The sequence below is a fragment of the Numida meleagris genome, chromosome 4, assembly GCF_002078875.1.
Source record: "Numida meleagris isolate 19003 breed g44 Domestic line chromosome 4, NumMel1.0, whole genome shotgun sequence".
NCBI classification, from domain to species: domain Eukaryota; kingdom Metazoa; phylum Chordata; class Aves; order Galliformes; family Numididae; genus Numida; species Numida meleagris.
Window position 1 is genome coordinate 86,575,228 of NC_034412.1, and position 17,007 is coordinate 86,592,234.

General features: G+C 47.4%; 3 protein-coding genes across 5 annotated transcripts in view; 2 read left to right on the forward strand and 1 right to left on the reverse strand.

Annotated features, from left to right (window-relative positions):
* The window catches only part of TBC1D14 (TBC1 domain family member 14), a 67,879-nt gene extending 61,006 nt beyond the window's left edge, over positions 1–6,873 (forward strand). For 2 of the 3 annotated variants that reach the window (XM_021394797.1, XM_021394798.1), the window contains exons 13-14: positions 251–509; positions 3,611–6,873. In XM_021394797.1, the coding sequence (XP_021250472.1) occupies positions 251–509; positions 3,611–3,676 (325 nt within the window). In that variant the 3' untranslated portion in view covers positions 3,677–6,873. Of the gene's footprint in view, positions 1–250; positions 510–3,610 lie in introns of those variants that run through there. The other variant, XM_021394799.1, reaches the window with a different exon arrangement.
* On the reverse strand, positions 7,648–9,794 carry CCDC96 (coiled-coil domain containing 96). Its single transcript, XM_021394801.1, has 2 exons — positions 9,040–9,794; positions 7,648–8,825 (listed from the first exon to the last, which is right to left on the reverse strand). Exons 1-2 carry the CDS (start codon positions 9,727–9,729, stop codon positions 8,283–8,285), a joined length of 1,233 nt encoding a protein of 410 aa, XP_021250476.1. The 5' UTR covers positions 9,730–9,794; the 3' UTR covers positions 7,648–8,282.
* Positions 10,051–14,684, forward strand: TADA2B (transcriptional adaptor 2B). The gene is made up of 2 exons (XM_021394800.1): positions 10,051–10,379; positions 11,226–14,684. The coding sequence occupies exons 1-2, from the start codon at positions 10,110–10,112 to the stop codon at positions 12,216–12,218; spliced, it is 1,263 nt and encodes a 420-aa protein (XP_021250475.1). The 5' UTR covers positions 10,051–10,109; the 3' UTR covers positions 12,219–14,684.

Sequence of the window (17,007 nt, forward strand, 5' to 3'; positions counted from 1 at the left end):
ATTTTAAAAAATTGAGCCTGGAAACCCATACTGATGGCAAAGCGCTTTAACTATTTTACCAGCATAGCACAATTTTATATTATTTCACATATCACTATGCAGCAAATAATAGAAGTACTTCTGAAAAACAAAGGGACTATTCAGATAAACATATTTGAGAAGCCTCAATAATGAGAAGTCTGTGTACGTCTCTGAGTATCCGTGCATTTTCCTCGTGCAATAACTCAGAAAATGTTACTCTGTTTTTCAGGATATTCACATTGTACAGCAAATCTTTGCCACTAGACTTGGCGTGTCGTGTCTGGGATGTGTTCTGCCGTGATGGAGAAGAGTTCTTATTTCGTACAGCCCTGGGAATATTAAAACTTTTTGAAGATATTTTGACCAAAATGGATTTCATTCATATAGCCCAGTTTTTAACGAAGCTGCCAGAAGACTTACCTTCAGAAGAATTCTTTGCATCTATTGCTGCCATTCAGATGCAAAGTAGAAACAAAAAGTGGGCTCAGGTAAAGAGGATGTTGATCTTTGATTAACAGATAAATGTGCTGTACTCATGAAGAATGGTGTTTGGCAACATATAGGAGAATGTTTCAGCAGACATAAGGTGGGTAGGGCTACGTAGCTCACTTTGTGTGTTTAGTATACAAAAACCCCCAAATAACAGGCTTTGTTAGCCCGTGGTTTCCAGTGTATGATGACTAAAGGTTTAGTGGTGATTATTGCAACAGGACAAGGACTTCAAAGTAATTTAGCCCAGGCAGTCTTTCTCAGTCTCCTCATCAACTTCGTTCTGCCTACACTGAACTTTTCTAGATTGTTTTTAGCTGCTGTGGCAAACTGGAGAAAAAATGTTGCCAAAGTGTAGAGCAAATAGATTTAGCTCACTGTAGGGTTGGAATTGGCTGACGTCTTACGTACCTGATTGACTTCTGCACCAACTGCCTTTCTTCACCAGGTAGCTTCATTGCTGAGTAAGTTTCCATCAAGAAGGCCTCTTCCCTCTCTAGCCTGTCATCTTTTTCCAGGTCAAAAGTAGGTAGAGGCTATGAGTTTACTTGCATCCATACTAAGACTTTGTTGAGATGCCACTATTGGAACTGACCTAGAATTAGTACCAAGAGAAAGAGGGTACGGGATTTTGTTTCCTTTTACTAAGATGCTGACTATGGTAGCCTCTACTTTCTTCAGTCTTTAAAGTTCACTGGATTAGTTTGGACTCAAAATCCTGAACTTTGTTTTTCTGAGGAACAGGCTTTTGGTAGTGGGCAGGTAATGAAAAAAGCACAGTATGTTGGAAGAATCCTGCAGCAGTTGCAGTACTCCTTAGCTAGATAATTCTTTTTGACTGAGACTATTACAGTAGAAATTACTTTGCTGTAGTATCCATTTGCGTTTTGTAGGGAAATACCTTTTTAAATTAGCAAAATGAATGTTAAGTGTGGTGGATGCACCACTTGAGGTAAACTGTTAGGTACTGCTTTCCAGAGGATGCCAAATGCTCTTCAGCTTAAAAAAAAAAAAGTTAGTTTTGTCCCATCTTTAGCATGGACTTATGTGGAACAGTTACTGTAACCAAATAAGTAAGCAGCGTACTTTGAGCTACTGCTACTTTGTAGGAATATGTATGACTGTGTAGAACTAAGAAATCAAATTCAGATTCACGTTGCAGCAGTAGATGTTGTCAGTATTAAGAAAAACACACGTTGAACCTTTAGCCTTGCTTGTACCATGGTAATTATGGTGTTGATGTCCTGTGGGTCACGTTCTGGAATGATGTTGTCTAGAGATTATGTATGTTGGACCACATCTAAAACGTTCCAAGTTGCTCATTAGTCTGGTTCCCACAATCCTGGTTCCCTCATCAGACAGGTTGGTGGTGGTTTCCATCTCCCTTCGTTTTCCCTAGGTCACTCTGACAATGTGATCAAGAAACTAAAGACTGAAAGATGCTTACCTAAATTATGACCACAACACTTCTGGTAACAAGAAGCATGGTTAAGACAATGTCATAAAATCATAGAATGGTTTGGGTTGGAAGGGACCCCAAGGATCATCAAGTTCCAACCCCCTGCCGCAGGCAGGGCCACCAGCCTCCAGATCGTCCACAAGTTCTGTTTTTCATCTGGAATTACCAACCAAAAACTCCAGGTTTTTGCGCCAGTACATCCTTAGCCTGAAACTTGAGTGACAGTTGTTACTGTCACTGCTTTGTCATCAGCTGTGGAGAGATAGAGATAGTAGAACAGATTTGACTGTTGGTGTAGCATTTCTGCAGCTCTTGTGTCTTAGATCATAGCTCCCTCAACTACGTAACTAAGGAATCTCTGTTAGCTGCCTTCAGGTCTATGTGAAATGCTTTTCTGGGCCAGTATTTTGGTGTCATTCTGAGGTTCCTTAAAAAGGCAAACTTTTTTCCACAAAGGGTATTGTTACTATGGTACTTCAGATTCTCATGACCTCACTTGATTAAATAGCTTTATGATTTCACACAGAGGGTGGTGACGCACTGGAACAGGTTGCCCAAGGAGGTTGTGGATGCCCCGTCCCTGGAGCCATTCAAGGCCAGGCTAGACGTGGCTCTGGGCAGCCTGGTCTAGTGGTTGGCAACCCTGCACTCAGCAGGGGGGTTGAAACTCGATGATCTTTGAGGTCCTTTCCAACCCAGGCCATTCTATGATTCTGTGATCTATTCTGAATGTCTTTGAGCAGGACCTTGCTGAAGTCTCTCCAGTTTTAGGGCTCTTTGAACAGCCAGCCAACTAGCAGCAGCTCTGTTCATACCTGTATTGAACACCCTTGTTGTGATAACGTGGATGCTTTTGCTTTGAAGAATAAGCAGTGTCATGTGATTGCCCTATGAGTGATTTAGACCCACTTCTAGTTAATTCTGTTGGGCAGGAGCTTGTTTAAAATTGGTCAAAGTTGCAGTTCTTTGAAAAGAAATGTCCCTAAGGGCATTCAGTTCCTGGACACTTCTTGGGGATGCTGCTGTACTTCAGTGAAGAGTAACCAGAAGGCGGAGAGTACGCACTGCTTAAGCAGCATGAGAAAGTGGGTATCAGTGTGCTCTCTGCAGAACAAAATTGTCCATCAGCTCGTAGAGAATGAAAGTTTTCCATCTGAATGCAAATGCTGATTGATTTATTTTTTACTTCAGATAATGACATAAACAGATCTAAGACCACAACATGTACTAGGCAAGCACCAGTCAGTGCCATGGTAGTAATTCTGAGCAGGCTGCTCTCTTGCTGTGGTTTTAGACAGTTTATTTATCCTGCGAATAATGACATACCCTCGGGAAGCTGCTTTTAATTGTACCAGATATGTCTAATCTGGCTAAAAATCTCATGTTCAGGCTTCAGAAGTATGTTTGTGGAGGTTAATTGAGCTTAAATCTTCATTAAATCCATTAGTACTTACTGTGCCACGAGGACTTAAGGAAGAAGTCTCGTGCACTGGGACAGTTTCTTAGTTTAGATAAAGTAACTGTATCTAACAGTTAAAGTAGTATTGCTCAGAGCTACTCAAATAGGTCTTTGGACAACGGTTTATTGAGTCACTTTTAAAATCTAATATCTTTTTCTCTGTCATTTCTTGAAATGTCCAGATACTGGCTGCTCTGCAGAAGGATAACCGGGAAATGGAGAAAGGAAGTCCTTCACTTAAACATTAACTCTGGCTGCCTCCAGTGACGCGCAGGAGAAGAAGTAAAGTGGCAAAAGTATTTGATGTGTATGAGCCTGCAAATCAAAGTGTTACTTCAGAGTTCTGTTCAGTAGTAAGATAGCCTTAAAGGGGAGAGAGGGGGAGGAAAAGAAAAAGGGAAGGAAATTGGGAGATAAAACCTTTGTAAGTGAAACCAAGGCCTAGCCTTAAACTTCGAGTGGAGTGAGCGCTTGCTGTGGACAGCAATACACATTCATATGTCTGATGAGGGCAGTTAAACAATATTAAGGTTTCTTTATTTTTTTCTCACTGATGTTTTAAAATACTGGGCATGCAGTAATCTCATTTGCTTTGAAAGCCATTCCCTAGTTCTGTTCTTAGGCAGGATATATACTTCCCATGCCCAGTAGCTGGATCTGGATTTTAAATAACTGGTGCTGGAATTTAAATGATGTAAGGACCATTTCTTTAGAAATGCTTCTTATTTTGTAGGCTGTGGGTCCCATTTACCAAAGAAATCTCATAGACATAGAACTACATTCCATTCTTTAAGAAAAAAAGAGTTAACAAAGTACACTCGGAAGAGAAATCGTGCTAGCAGTGTAAAATCAATTAGTCTTCAAGATGCCTTGGAAATCCACGTTCCTATCTGAGTACACATGGAAAAAGTTCCATTAATTTGGCTAGATTCTAAACTCAGCAGGAGTGGGTATGGTATCGAGCTGGCATTATTTCCCAACTGTACTTTTTCCTGTTTAAACCCAGGGTCACGTAGTACTACATGGGTGCTGCTATGTCTCTTCTGGGGCAGTGCCATTTCAGGGCGTTCTTGCCTCCCAGCTTCTTACTTCTGTGCCACCTGCCCAGCTGTGCTCATGAAACTGGGCTGAGCAGATACATTGAGAAGTGGTTAAATGGAATTTTTACAGCTGTTCTAAACCCAGCTCTGTTCGCTGGCAAAACTGGGGAGGGTGTAGGGTAGAAGTTACATAAGCCATCATTGCTGCTGAAAAGGAAAGCCTATGGGGAGCTCTTGAAGCTGCTGCTACCACAGTGGAAAAGCACATGTGGAGTTGAACTTGATTAAGTAATGAGGGAAAGAAGCTTACTGGGGAATATGCCAGACAAATACTATCAGGACAAGCTCGGGCTGTCAATTCTTAGTGTTTTATCCAGCCTCTAATACATGTGAGCAAGTTACAGAGAGAGTGGACAGCCGTTGCTCAGTTGTTGGATTCCCTCTGCATTCAGATGAATGTTGAGCTGTAAAGCGTAGGTGCCTCTGATTTACAAGAATGGTCATTGTAGAGTGTAAAATCTGTTTTATAAATAATTATTACCATTGAAAAGGGAAACTAACTGAAGCAATAGTCATTAACTATAAGCAGGAATTACTAAATCCTCTAGCTATATGGCCACAGGCTTCCCAGTGTTTTTCATTCTGTTTTGTGCTGAGTATTTCAGCACTGACTGATTTAAAAAAAAATAATAATAATAGTTGCACACTGCTCAACTCAGCATACAGTGTAAGGACTGTGAGACATCATCAAACTACTGTCCTTTATTACAAACATTATTTCTACAAGTGACACTTCGGCAGTAATATTAAAAAGAGGGAAGGGAAGATTTCTTGGTAAGTCTTTGAAGACTCACAGTCACTTTGGAATATATGTAATGCAAATGCAGCTTGCAAGTCTGTTACCTCACTGGCCTTTTTTCCTGTCCACTTTGTGTACCTGGCGTAATAGATACGGTTTTTTTGGTTGCCCATCTGAATTTCTCCAGAAGACTTCTTTAGGTCATCACTTACTGAAAACAGGCATCGGGATGCTGACACTGAGAGCGTATTAATTCTCCCAGGATTTGTATATCTGTATAGACTGGTACTTGTATGCTGTGTTGCTTTGAAGTGCAATAGAAAGCTGGAAGGTCAGTAAGTGTTTTTTAAGATTACTTTTTCTATTACTACAGCAAAGATGCCTTTTCATGAAAGGCGTGAGAGGCCTACCATCTGCAACATTTGCACTATGCTTTTAAATGATCCATTAAACACACAGACAACTTTCCCCAGTATACGTTTTTAGGTGGTACTGTAACTGGCTTTGTGATTTCAGTCTGCGTTGTAACTAGATGTGTATTTCTGTTTAAAGCAAGTTGGCAGTGTGGCTCACTTGTCTGGTTGGAATGCGTTCTTGAGCCACTAGGTATTTGTCTTCGCCATCTGCAGCCTGTTTTCTTCTCAAAAACACGTTGAATGTAACAGTGAAAATAGGCATAGTTGTGAGAAAAGGCCTGCTGCAACACTCGTGCACTGTTTGTTACTTGCAAATGTAATTATTTTGGTCTGTGATTTGATCTTTCTGTTCTTAGGAGATGTATATATTTTCTAGATGATTTCTTTGTGTATATGAGGTTTGTTCTTTAATGAAGAAAAGCAATGCAATAAGGAGGAGCTTTGCACAGTTTATTTTCAAAGAAAATGCATTTGAAAAAAAATGACCTGCCTAAAGATGCAATTGTTTCAACTTCTCAGTAACTCGATTTGAAGATAACACTTGAATTTTGATAAAAACAGAGATGAGTTGTGATGGCTTAGAATTAATTGCCACCAAGCTTCTTCAGTTCTTTTGCGGCATACCAAATCTCTTAATTATTAAGGAAGGTTTCTGTAATCAATTCAGGGATCGCATAAAAAATGCTGACAATTCTATTGTTCAGGTGCTCAAGGGTATCTGTAACATCGTGCATGAGGTTTTCTCTCATTGAACAAGTGTCCCCATCAGAGCAGACTTTTTTTTTCTTCACGGGCTTAAGGAAAAAAAATGCTGCACTACACCAGAGGTTTGCAACTGTCGCTGTACATACAGCAGATCAGAGAAACCAGAACATTGCCACCAGGTTCGGAATTTTGTACGACCCGCACTTTATTGTAAAACCGTCTTGCAACTTCCGTCAGCAACCCGTCATTACCGTGTTTCATTTAGTGAAGAATTTCATTTGGAAAGGTACCTTCTAACAGCTCACTTGGGAATGTTTTAGAGACCACACACATAGAGAACTGTTGATACATCCTCTGTACATCATGTTTAAATTGTTTTTATGTAGTTATCAGTTGGTTTGTTTTAGATACATGTATCAAACTGGAACTTTTTTCAACTGTAAATATATGGTTTTATTAAATAAAGTCATGTAAAGTTACCTTAATCACCTGTTGTCAGTGCAATCGAGAAACTGAAAGTTCAAGTATCTGCTTCTTGCACTGTTGGACAGCCTCTCTGCTGTTCATCATCCGCTGTTATTTATGACAGCAGTTCCGTAGAACACCAGAGGCTGCTCAACATGTGCAAAACCCACTCCTGGATCAAGAGAAAAGCTCACATCTGCTAACATGGCTCATGGTGAAAGGTCCTGACTTACAATGTCTTTTTTCATGATAAGCGTAACAAGTGGTTGGCGCTTGCCTCCTTTTACAGTCCAGCAGCAGCCAGAGGTACATCTACTGCTACGTAGTGAAAAGCTATTGGTTGTGCAGTCTGTCTTCATGAATAGAGGTTGTGAGCTACTGGAAATACAGACTGCTTGTTCTTTGTAGGACACAAGCGTTTTGTATTCAGGACATCATCATCCCGTGCCTGAAGTCAAAAATGATGCTACCCCAGCAGCAGCAAGAGCTGCAGGACGTAGATCCGCCATGTTGCCTTTTTTTTCTGTGAGCCGTGTGGGAATTTGAAGAATACACTGTTTGGAAGGGGGAAGCTGCTTCCTGTCTGCTAAAGCTGGCTGAGCTGTGCTGTCATCCCTAGGGAAAAGTTTCTCCCTCCCCGCCTCTTTTTTCAGTCTTGTGGAATCCTGACACGCTGAACTTGAACCGTGCGAAGGGGCTGAAGCTGTGGTGCGCTTACGCTGCTCTGCACCTTGTCACACACCATCTAGTACCCCCTAATGCTGAAAAAGGGGAAAGACAAAACGACAAAAAACTCTAGTTTGGGATGAGAAGTTTAATACATATTTTTGAAGTAGTAAACCTTTCATCTTGTACACCGAGACAAATTTTGCAGCCGGTTCTGTTGACAGAATGGATGAGGGATTTAGTGCTTCTGTAGGATTGTGCTGTATGCAGGTTGGGTTTGCTGTGAACACCCAGCATCCCTCCTCAGCTCTCAGCCACATCTATGAAAGCTAACCTCTAGAATTAATTGTCTCCTAGGACCTCTAGAAGGCACAGGTGGTGTGGTTATACAGATGAAATTGTTAATGAATTTTAAGAACCAGGAAGGGGGTTGCTAGAATCAAGATTTGAATTAGGGCATCTGAGTGCTCTGCATAAACGATATGGCCATGGCCTTACAGGACTCAGCGCTGAGATGGTTTTCCAGAAGTGCAGGCTTTTGACTGTGCTCTTCTTTTGCATTTTTTAAAAATGGAGGTACATGTAGGTGGCTTCATTCAAAAATGGGTGCAATAATCTCTTAATGCATAACATTGACGTGTCCTTTAGAAGAGTCTTTTTCAGGAGTAGATGTAGTAGTTCTTCCCCAAGAAGAACCATGTTGAAATACTAGAATTACAGAAAACTCCATGGTTTGGATCTTTTCCATGCTTTATTTTCATCCTCAAAGTAGAAGTGAATTGGCTTCCCTGATTTTTTTCTGAATTTCCCTCTGTTTAAGGATCAAACCGGCGTGGTGATGTTTCAGTGCTTCCAGTTGCCGACTTAACGACTCTATGGTGTTCATCTTTTCCTCAAAGTCCCGCAGCAGCACCTCCTCTCCAAGCAAGCCACGTCGCTGCTGCAGTTTCAAGCTGTGTGCCCGCAGACTGTCTCTGGCCTGCTTGCTCTTGCTCAGGATGTCTCCCTTCTGCAGCAGGGCGCTCTTGATGTCTCTCAGCTCAGCCTCCCTGTCTCTGTTCTCAGCTTCCACAAACTGCAGTTTCTCCTGGACGTGGCTGAGGGTCTGTTCTGCGTTAGCTACCTTCTTTTTGAGCTTCAGGATCTCGCTGTTGAGTCCATCAAGCTTTTCGTTGAGCTCCTGGTTCTCTTTCTTCATGTGATTGATTTCTGCGAGGTGCCGGCCTTTCAGCGTTTCTCCGGGGGCTCTCAGGACGCTCTCAAGGTTTCGGACCTCAAGCTTCACCTTGATGTTTTCCAGCCGAGCCTGCAGGGACAGAAGCACGCGAGGGATGGTTCTGCGCCTCCGCTCTCCGGCACGGCGGGGAAGGAGCGCTCTGGGTTAAAATCAGACGGGACGACGGTGAAGACGAGCGTCGGGCGCGGTGCCGTTAAGCAGGGCTGGACGGACGTTCACCCGCGCGAAAGGGAAAACCTCCGCCCGTCGGGAGAGCGGACGGAGCCGGGGGGACCGCACTCACCTCCCGCAGTAAGGTCTCCTTGTCCTGCTCCCGGGCCTGGATGTCGCCGACCGCCCTGAGGGCCGCCTCCCTGCCTCCCTGCCGCCGCGCCACCGTCTGCACGGCCACGGCCTTTTTGCGCGCCTGGAAGGCGGCCCAGGCGGCGCCGGCCCTCGCCTCGCTGTCCGCGCGGTCCCTCTGCCGGGCGTCCACCAGCTGCCGCCAGGCGGCGGCCTCCCGCTCCCGCCGCTGCCACAGCTCCCGCAGCTCCCGCAGCCGCTCGGCGAACAGCTGCTGCCCGCCCGCCTCGTCCGTCCGCCGCTCGCCCCGCTGCATCCGCAGCGCCTCTCCCAGCAGCATCTGCAGGCGCCCTTCGGCCTGGTGCAGCCGCTGCCGCTCGGCCTCCAGCGCCCGGTACTCGGCCAGCAGCCCCGCGCGCTCCTGCCGCTCCTCTTCCGCGGCTTCGCCGGGGGCTGCGGACTCCGGGGCCCCGCCGGGGGCGGCCTCCTCCGCGCCGCTCTCCTCCTCTCCCGCCCGCGGCGCGGCTCCCTCGGGCTCTGCGGGCTCCGGAGGCTCTGCCGGGCCCTCGGGCTCCCCGCTCCCCGCGCTCAGGGTCTCGGGCTCGCTCTCGGGGGCTTCGGCATCCCCGCTCCCCTCCTGCTCCTCCGCCCCCGGCTCCGCGAGCTCCCCGGGCTCCCCCTCCTCCTCCATTCCTCCGCCCGTCGGCTTCCCCCGTTGCCCGGGCGACGGGACTCGGCTCTAACGGCCCCGCCCCTCCCTCCGCCCCCTCCGCCCCGCCCTCTCACCCCGGCCACCACTCAGCGGCGGGGTCGCCCGGGGTCGCCTCTCCGATTGGCCGCCGGAAAGGAAGCAGGCTTCCGCTCGGCCAATCGCTGCCGCTTATTCATTTTAATCCCCCCCGCGCCCAGGCGTTTCGCCCCTATTGGCCGCGATCCGGAGGGGCCGCTCGAGTCCTCCTCATCCATTGGCCGCCCGGCTCGAGGCTCCTCCCGGCGGGAGCGCCGCCATTGGCCGCGTCTGAGCGGGGGCGGGGCCGCGCGTGCGTGCGGGGCGGCGGCGGGCGGGGTAAGATGGCGGAACTGGGGAAGAAGTACTGCGTGTACTGCCTGGCCGAGGTGAGCTCTCTGCGCTTCCGCTGCACCGAGTGCGCCGACATCGAGCTCTGCCCCGACTGCTTCTCGGCCGGCGCCGAGATCGGCCCGCACCGCCGATGGCACGGCTACCAGCTGGTGGACGGCGGCCGCTTCACGCTGTGGGGCGCCGAGGCGGAGGGCGGCTGGAGCAGCCGGGAGGAGCAGCTGCTGCTGGACGCCATCGAGCAGTTCGGCTTCGGCAACTGGGTAAGGGCCGTCTGCCGCGGGGCCGCGCCGGGCTGCGGGGCGGGGGCTGCGGGGCGGCTCTGTCACTGCCCGGGGCGGCGTGGTGTAGCGGCTCTGGGGTGAGGGGGACCCCAAAGCCCGCCCGGTTCGAAGCCCTGCTGTGGGCTGGATGCCCCCGTCGGGTCGGGCTGCCCGGGACCCATCCCGCCCGGCCTCGAGCGCCTCCGGGGATGAGGCACCCACAGCTCTCCGGGCACCTGTTCCTGCCCTCGTCTCCTTCTGAGTGAAGAACTTCTTCCTAACGTCTACAACCTAAGTCTCCCTTCTTTCAATTTAAAGCCGTTCCTTCTTTTCCTATCGCTATTGGCCATAAACGCTCCTTTCTGTATTTCTATATCTCACTAAAAGCAGTGCTATAAACGAGCAGAACCCTGACAGGTGATGCAGCGAGCTCGGGGACTCGGGAACCGTTTCAGCGGTGCTGAGCTGGTTTGTTGAGGCAGCAAAGGGTGCTCGGGAGAGACCGTGTGGATGGTGCTCGGACAGGGCTGGGACAGCTCAGAGGCAGCTTGCTGCACTGATGCTCTTTTCTTTTCTTTTCTTTTCTTTTCTTTTCTTTTCTTTTCTTTTCTTTTCTTTTCTTTTCTTTTCTTTTCTTTTTTTTTCACGTCTTCCTGTGTTCCCGGTGCTTTTCTTGTCACTTTTGCGTTTGTAAATGCTGACTTGGACCTAACTACGTGGCAGTGCTATTGCTGGAAGAGTTTGGGTCTTGTGAGTTGGTTTTTGAGGGACAGGGAAGGAGGAGTGCGTGCTCCGCTGGAGGCACAATGGGAACCATCTTATTGCCCCTCCTTATTTTCCATTTAGGAAGACATGGCCGCTCACGTGGGAGCATCCCGGACGCCCCAGGAGGTGATGGAGCACTACGTGAGCATGTACATCCACGGCAACCTGGGGAAGGCCTGCATCCCCGACACGATTCCCAACAGGGTAACGGACCACACGTGTCCCAGCGGGGGCCCGCTCTCTCCCAGCCTGACCACGCCGCTCCCGCCCTTGGACATATCGGTGGCTGAGCAGCAGCAGCTGGGCTACATGCCGCTCCGGGACGACTACGAGATTGAATACGATCAGGATGCTGAGACTCTGATCAGCGGCCTGTCGGTGAACTACGACGATGACGACGTGGAGATAGAATTGAAAAGAGCTCACGTAGACATGTACGTAAGAAAACTCAAGGAGAGACAGCGGCGGAAGAACATTGCACGAGACTATAACTTGGTGCCGGCCTTCCTGGGGAAGGATAAGAAGGACAAGGAGAAAACTCCCAAACGAAAGATCACGAAGGAAGAGAAGGAGTTGAGGCTGAAGCTGAGGCCTCTGTACCAGTTTATGTCCTGTAAGGAGTTTGAAGACTTCTTTGAGAACATGCACAAGGAGAGAGTACTTCGAGCGAAGATCCGGGAACTGCAGCGGTATCGCCGAAATGGAATCACCAAAATGGAAGAGTCGGCGGAATACGAGGCAGCCAGACATAAACGGGAGAAGAGGAAGGAGAACAAAAACATGGCTAGCTCCAAGAGGGGGAAGGAGGATGGTAAAGAAGGGGAATTTGCTGCCATTGAAAACCTGCCTGGTTTTGAACTCTTATCGGACAGGGAAAAAGTGCTTTGCAGCTCTCTGAACTTGAGCCCTGCGCGTTACGTGACTGTAAAAACCATCATCATTAAAGACCATCTTCAGAAAAGACAAGGGATTCCTTCAAAGAGCCGCCTTCCCAGTTACTTGGACAAGGTACTGAAGAAAAGGATTTTAAACTTTCTAACAGAGAGTGGCTGGATATCCAGAGATGCGTCGTGAAACCCACCGCATCTGAGCCACCGCGTCAGAGGCCTGACGGGCTCCCTCCTTTTTTCCTGCCCTCCTCGGAGATACAGAAATTATCTCATTCAAAACAGACAAACTAAACAAAAAAAGCAAAAACAAAAAAACCCACGGTGTTCGTGGTCCATGCTTCAAATAGACTTCTGCTTTGGGTCACGAAAAATACTGAATTGTGAAACTTCTCCATTAGATTTCATTACTCATTAGAGTACACTGTTTTTGTTACATTACTCAGAGAGATTTCTCTCGTGTGAACCTGCTCAAGTCCAGTGGTTCTGGGGTGGTCACTTCACTCCTTACTGTTGGACAAGTGAGTGTCAATGTCATTCATGATCCTTGCCTTTTTTTTTTTCTTTCTTTTTTTGAAGGTGGGAGGTGGTGTTCAGCAAATGAGTTTTTCCTCTCCCTGATGTTGTTTCAGTCACAGTGCTGGCAGCCAAATGGAGCCTGCAGAAATCCTGAGCTGTCGGGTGTGGGGTGCAGGGGTTGGCGTGGCCGTTGCTGAGCTTTTGGAGCACTGCCCTTAGCAGCACAACCCAGGTGTCAGGACGTGGGGTGAGAGCTTCGTGGGGTGCAGCGGGGGGGGGGTTAGCCGTGATGGGGAGCGGTAGGTGAGGTCCTACAGGTACTTGTGCTGCGTGGAAAGGGTTCTTGGAGAGCTGCCTTCACCTGGCTGACCCGGGTGTATTCTTGGCCGGGCAGCTGCGTGCTCTGCACTGGGCTCAGCAGCGCTGTGAAGTGGCTGGTTCTGGCCAGCTGTGGCTTAGAATACGCAGTGTGCTGCCCCCGGAGCCTCAGGCGGCGAGATCACCACTTCTTCCTGCAGGGGGAACCTGCTCCTCCTCCTGTGCTGTGTTGAGCTTATGCTCAGTGTAGCCCGAGGACATGCAGCTGCCTCCTGAGTGCGGCTGGAGGGGGACAGGGAGCTCCGTTCTGAAGCTCACAGCGGCCACCGAGGTTGGTTTAAAAAAAAATAAAATTGAAAACTAATTTATAAACTAGCTCAAAATGCACAGCTGCCGTGCTCCTGGAATGCAGAGTGGTGGATGCAGCCATCGCAGGTTTCTGCCTGCACTTATCTTGAAACGTTCTGGACTAAACGTGCTGCAGTTAGCGCCGTGGGGGCAGAACGGATCTCAGTCCACCACGGCGGTCACTTTGGCATAACCTCGTGGTGCCGGAGCTCTCTGAGGGCTGCGCTCTCTGCCGCACAGGCGTGGAGTCACAGTGCAGCAGGGCACAGCAGGAACACCTGATCCACACCGTTGGTTTAGTAGTACGCGCCAGGTAAGGGAAAGATGCTCAAGGAAGACTGGAAAAGGCTTTTTATCTTCATTTCATTCTTAGATTCCTGTGCTGGCGTCTAACCAAATGAATTTAAAAACAAAAAGTTGAATCTTTGTGAAAGTCATCAGTTTTATTGCATCCCAGCCCTGTGCAGGGCAGTGGGCAGCGGCTCCGCTGTGCGGACGTGCCAGGAGATGGAGCTGAGTTGAGGACAGATGTGAACACGGGAGGTGTGCTCTGCTTTGGATGCCTCGGGCTGTAGTTGGTCAGGAGCCCATGAAGTCTTAAAACCAGTATTAGTTGTGCAGCTTGGCAGAGGTACGCTGACCAGAACTGGTTTTGAGTCAGTATCTCCAGTATGATCAGAACAGTGCTACCGCTGAGATCAGCGTACAGAGGGTACGGTTCTAAAGCCAGCATTTCTAAGGAGAAGGGGGGAAAAACCAACACACACACACACACACACAAAATAACTCTAGTGCCTTTTTGTTTTGAGCTTGTGGTGTTATGTCCCTCCAGAAAAGGAAAGGGCTGTGTGCTCTCTGTTGGAATGCTTTGGCTTACCTGGAAGCGGCTTCTCAGGCACTTGAGACAAAGCAGCGTAACTCACAGCAGCGTGCCAGTAGCTTTAAGAACCTCTTCCGCCCTACATGCACATACAGAGAGCACACAAGACAAGCTCAGAAGGTGTAAACCATTGATTATTTCCTCTGTCCTTCTCCTGTGGGAAGGAAGCTCAGCCTTTCCAGCCTTGGAGTTATGCAATGTGGTTCTTCCTGTGACCGGTTCTGGCTGCTGCAATGCACCAGTGGTGTGCGGGAGCCTCAGCTCTGCCCGCAGCTGGGAGGTTAACGCAAAAGTGGCTTTTCTGATTTATTAGTATCTTCCTCAGATCTAAAGTTTATATTTGTACCGTGCTTTGGCACACCTAAGCCTAACTGAAGCAATAGCCTAAAGCCCATCTGAACAATAATTAAAAAAAAAATAAAAAAATCTAGGCACCAATGACTCATTTAAATGTCGTAGAAATGAATTCTGCCTTTACTCTTTGTAGTTTCTTAATTCCTCAGCCCTTCCAAAATGTTTCTTTGGTGCTAGGCGTAACTTATTGAACATCAAGATGAATGTAAAATAAAATATTTTTAATGTATGAAATATGGATATCAATATTTATTTTATACTTGCAAGCAAATTCAAGGCGGTAAATGTTTGCTGTAGCAAATGCTAATCCCTTGGAAAGGGCTTCCCCAGAAGCAGTGTCTCACTGTCAGCTATGCTTTTAATTGTAAAGGTGACTTGCACTAGAGGATGCTGCTGTCCCGTATCTTCAGATGGAACCGATTTAGTCTAAGCATTCCTTTGTTACGAGCTGCTGTTTTGTTTCCTCAAGCTGAGATGCAGGTATCTTAATCCAGCAGCTTTGTAGAGCTGTGCTGCTTCTCGTGTGGTGAAGGGGCTGGGAAAAAACCGTGGCAAAAGCTCTTCAACTTCGTGTCTTGTGCTTGTCAGGAAGCGCTCCCTGTACTGTACAAATACCCTGGGCTTCACGTCGCTAATGAAAAGGTGCTTGGTTTTTTTTTTTTATGCTTAATGCTCTTATTTTCTAACAAAAAATAACGCTGATGATCTTATCTGTCCTAACAGCATCGATGTAAGTAAGAAAAAGTGCCAGCCCGTCAGCTCTCTGCAGTCTGATTGGCTGCAGGTGGAGGTGGCAGGAAGTCAGTTCTAATGCTGTACAGTCCTTCCATCAGCCCCATCCCAGCGATGTGCTCCAGTACAACTTAGCAAGTAGCAGAGGAGCATTAACCTTCATTCTGTGCGTAGCACCCGGGTCAGGAGGGCTTGTCCCAGCGCTCTGCTTCCAGCCCCTCCTGCCCCACGTTCTGTTGCAGTCCCGGTGAGCGTTAAGAACAGCATTTAAAGGTTTGCCTTTAAATGAGCCTTTGCCCGAAAATGGCCTTGTTGATCCCCAGGCCGAAACACTCTGCCCTTCTTCTCTTGCATGGTGGCTGCACCAGGTTTCTTTGCAATTGTAACTGACTCCATTAGCCTCTTGGTTTACTGTTCTTTCTTGCAAGATGTTTTTGCGTGTGCCCCAGGTGCTCTTAAGTGACGATGAATTAAATACTGTGAAGGAGGGCACCTGGGGGGCACTCCTGGTTCATCAGCTTCTTCCTTAAAGGGAATGTTGCACTCATTTGCATAGTGTACTGGTGTAGCTGTGCCAGACACACAAATGCCTGTGCTGAAATCATGTAAAACCTAACTGATGTTGTGCACACTCAGTATTTTACTAGGTTTTTGCATTGTATATTGGTAAATAAACTTGTATTAAAAGTTTCTTTCCATTATTGATTTCATAGCAACAGCAATTCTCCTCGTTGTACAAGCTAAAGCCCTTACAGCAGTAACTAGAGATACGTTTTAGCTAAATGATGATGTGTGGAGCAGTGATCCTAACCAAGCAGCTAGGCCACAGGTAGCAGTGGCAGCTCTGTCAGCTTCTCTTATGCTTAAACTTCAGAACCATCTGCTTTTTTATTTCTTCAGGGCATTCTACTGTTGTATGTCATCATACAGGTGGTTGGAGAGCTCAAAGGGCTTTCCCCTACGACAGCCCCTCCGAAGGGGCAGGCCAAGAAAAAGGAATTATTTAACTCAGTTGTTCAGTATTCACTTAATTTTAAGGAAGCTAGCTGGACTCTTGTGCTGAGCACTCAACAGTAAGTTGTGTTTGCTTCATGCGAGATATTGTTAATGTAGTCCAAAAGAGATACCACCTAAGGAGCTGGTAAATTCATTACAAAAATCTCAATCTGCTGCGGAAGGAACTGGCCCTTGGTCCTAATTGTACTGGTAATCCCTCCTCACTGTGAGCACGTCTAGTGTTCAGTAAGCTGTTGGCAATTCTGCAGCTGAATTTAAACAACAAACAACAAAACAACAACCCAATGGATACTTGAACTTCTTAAGTAAGAAGCTCCTTAATCCAGACAACCAGAAGCAAGGATGGAGAATTCACAAGTCCTTACTGTTAGTTTACCAGGTCCTGAATAACAAGTGTAACTCCCATGTTTCAGTCCTGTGTGTTAAATGCATGGGCTTTGAGGATCTGAGGGAAGGTACTCTGTCACTTGTGCGATTTGGCAGGTCCCATCCAGTCCAATCAAGGTGACCAGATGAAGGTAGAACAGAGCGCTCTGCCAGTCGTGGCGCTGTACTTGAGCCTGATTCTGCAGAAGGGGTGCAGCAGGTGGAGTTCCACGTGACAAGAGCTGCGTATGGGAAAAGCTCCATTGCAGCCTAAGATCCCAGCTGAGTAATTAAATGCAAGAAATGAAGCTGAGTTTACATTTTTGTTTGAGCCACTTACGATGCTATTACTTGTGTAGTTCTAAATATAGCAGATAGCAAACTCTCAGCCACTCACTTCTTCACATATTCTGACTTTCAGTAGGGTTTTAACTACAGTTTG

Excerpts from the sequence above, each read along its gene's own strand:
- CCDC96 (XM_021394801.1), bottom strand. The coding sequence starts at position 9,729 with ATGGAGGAGGAGGGGGAGCCCGGGGAGCTCGCGGAGCCGGGGGCGGAG. Across the intron at positions 8,826-9,039 it reads AGGAGACCTTACTGCGGGAG|GCTCGGCTGGAAAACATCAA; the intron begins GTGAGTGCGGTC and ends CTGTCCCTGCAG.
- TADA2B (XM_021394800.1), top strand. The coding sequence starts at position 10,110 with ATGGCGGAACTGGGGAAGAAGTACTGCGTGTACTGCCTGGCCGAGGTG. Across the intron at positions 10,380-11,225 it reads AGTTCGGCTTCGGCAACTGG|GAAGACATGGCCGCTCACGT; the intron begins GTAAGGGCCGTC and ends TTTTCCATTTAG.